We start from the raw sequence: 1,034 nt of genomic DNA, 5'->3' as shown, positions 1-1,034 counted from the left end.
CTGCCACTAAAAGGCAGGGGCTTGGGGGGCTGGGCAGGACTCGTGCGTTTTGCGTGAGCTCCCCTCACTGCCCACCCGCAGCCCCCACCCCAGCCCTGCCGGTGCCCCTCGCTGCCGACCCGCAGCCCCTCTGCCCCCCAGTCCTGCCCTGCCACATCTGGCGGAGCACCTTGCAGCCACAGCCCCGCTCGGGGGGTTTCCTCTGGTCAAAAATCTCCGTGGAAGTGAAGAGCTGGTGTTTTCCAAGGGGGCCAAAAAGGTTGGGACCCACCGTCCCGCAAAGCCCAACAGCGCCCAGTTGCAGGCCCGGTCTCTCCTGCAAGGCCCCGTCTGGCCGCGGCTCAGCGGAGCCCGGTGCCTGCCCCGGCGCCACCTCCGCCTCATCGGCCCTGCCGGGTCGGGGCCAAGATTTATGGCGAGGCTAAGTGAGTTTGAAAGGTGTGGGCGGCGCGGGTGCGCGGCACAGACAGCCATCACCGCGCTCAGTGACTCGTGGAAGACGCTTTCCCGGTGCCGGGAGTGCTGCCAAGGCAGGGCCTGGGGGAACGGGCGCAAGCACGGGCACAGGCCAGGGTTTGGCCACCCGGGGCAGGGGCATCTGTGTTGCTCTCTGCTCTGCCCCAGGCTGGGGTGAGGCCTGGCCCCTGCCGCTGCGGCGCTGGAGCCTGGGCCGGGGGCGCTGGTGCGTGTGGCTGCGCAGGGGCGTGGGAGCAGGGCTGGGGGAGCTGACGATGCCCCGTGCCCGCAGGTGCAGAACATCAGCCTGCTGGAGGGGGAGGCCGTGACGGTGGAGACGGTCGGGGGCGCCGAGCCCGTGGTCCTGGCCAACGAGTCCTTCCTCCTGCGGGGCCAGGTCATCCGCAGCCCCAGCAACCAGGTGGCCGTGCGGTACCAGAGCCCCGCGCCCGCCCGCGCCGGCGCCTTCCGCTTCCGCTTCCAAGGTAAGGGGCGCTCCCCCATCCCCAGCAGCCCCAGGCAAGCCCAGCCGCCCACCTGGGCACCCCTGCCACGGCTCGCGGCCTAGGTGCCCGGGG

General features: G+C 71.5%; 1 protein-coding gene across 1 annotated transcript in view; it reads left to right on the top strand.

Annotated features, from left to right (window-relative positions):
• SEZ6 (seizure related 6 homolog) overlaps positions 1-1,034 on the top strand; it is an 18,272-nt gene that overhangs the window by 7,039 nt on the left and 10,199 nt on the right. The window contains exon 4 of the mRNA XM_025214605.1: positions 755-941. Coding sequence (XP_025070390.1) covers positions 755-941 — 187 coding nt within the window. The remainder of the gene's footprint in view (positions 1-754; positions 942-1,034) is intronic.

This window comes from Alligator sinensis, unplaced genomic scaffold (assembly GCF_000455745.1).
Source record: "Alligator sinensis unplaced genomic scaffold, ASM45574v1 scaffold1244_1, whole genome shotgun sequence".
Classification (NCBI taxonomy): Eukaryota; Metazoa; Chordata; order Crocodylia; family Alligatoridae; genus Alligator; species Alligator sinensis.
The sequence above is the reverse complement of the archived record's forward strand: the minus strand, read 5'-3'. Positions and strand labels throughout refer to the sequence as shown.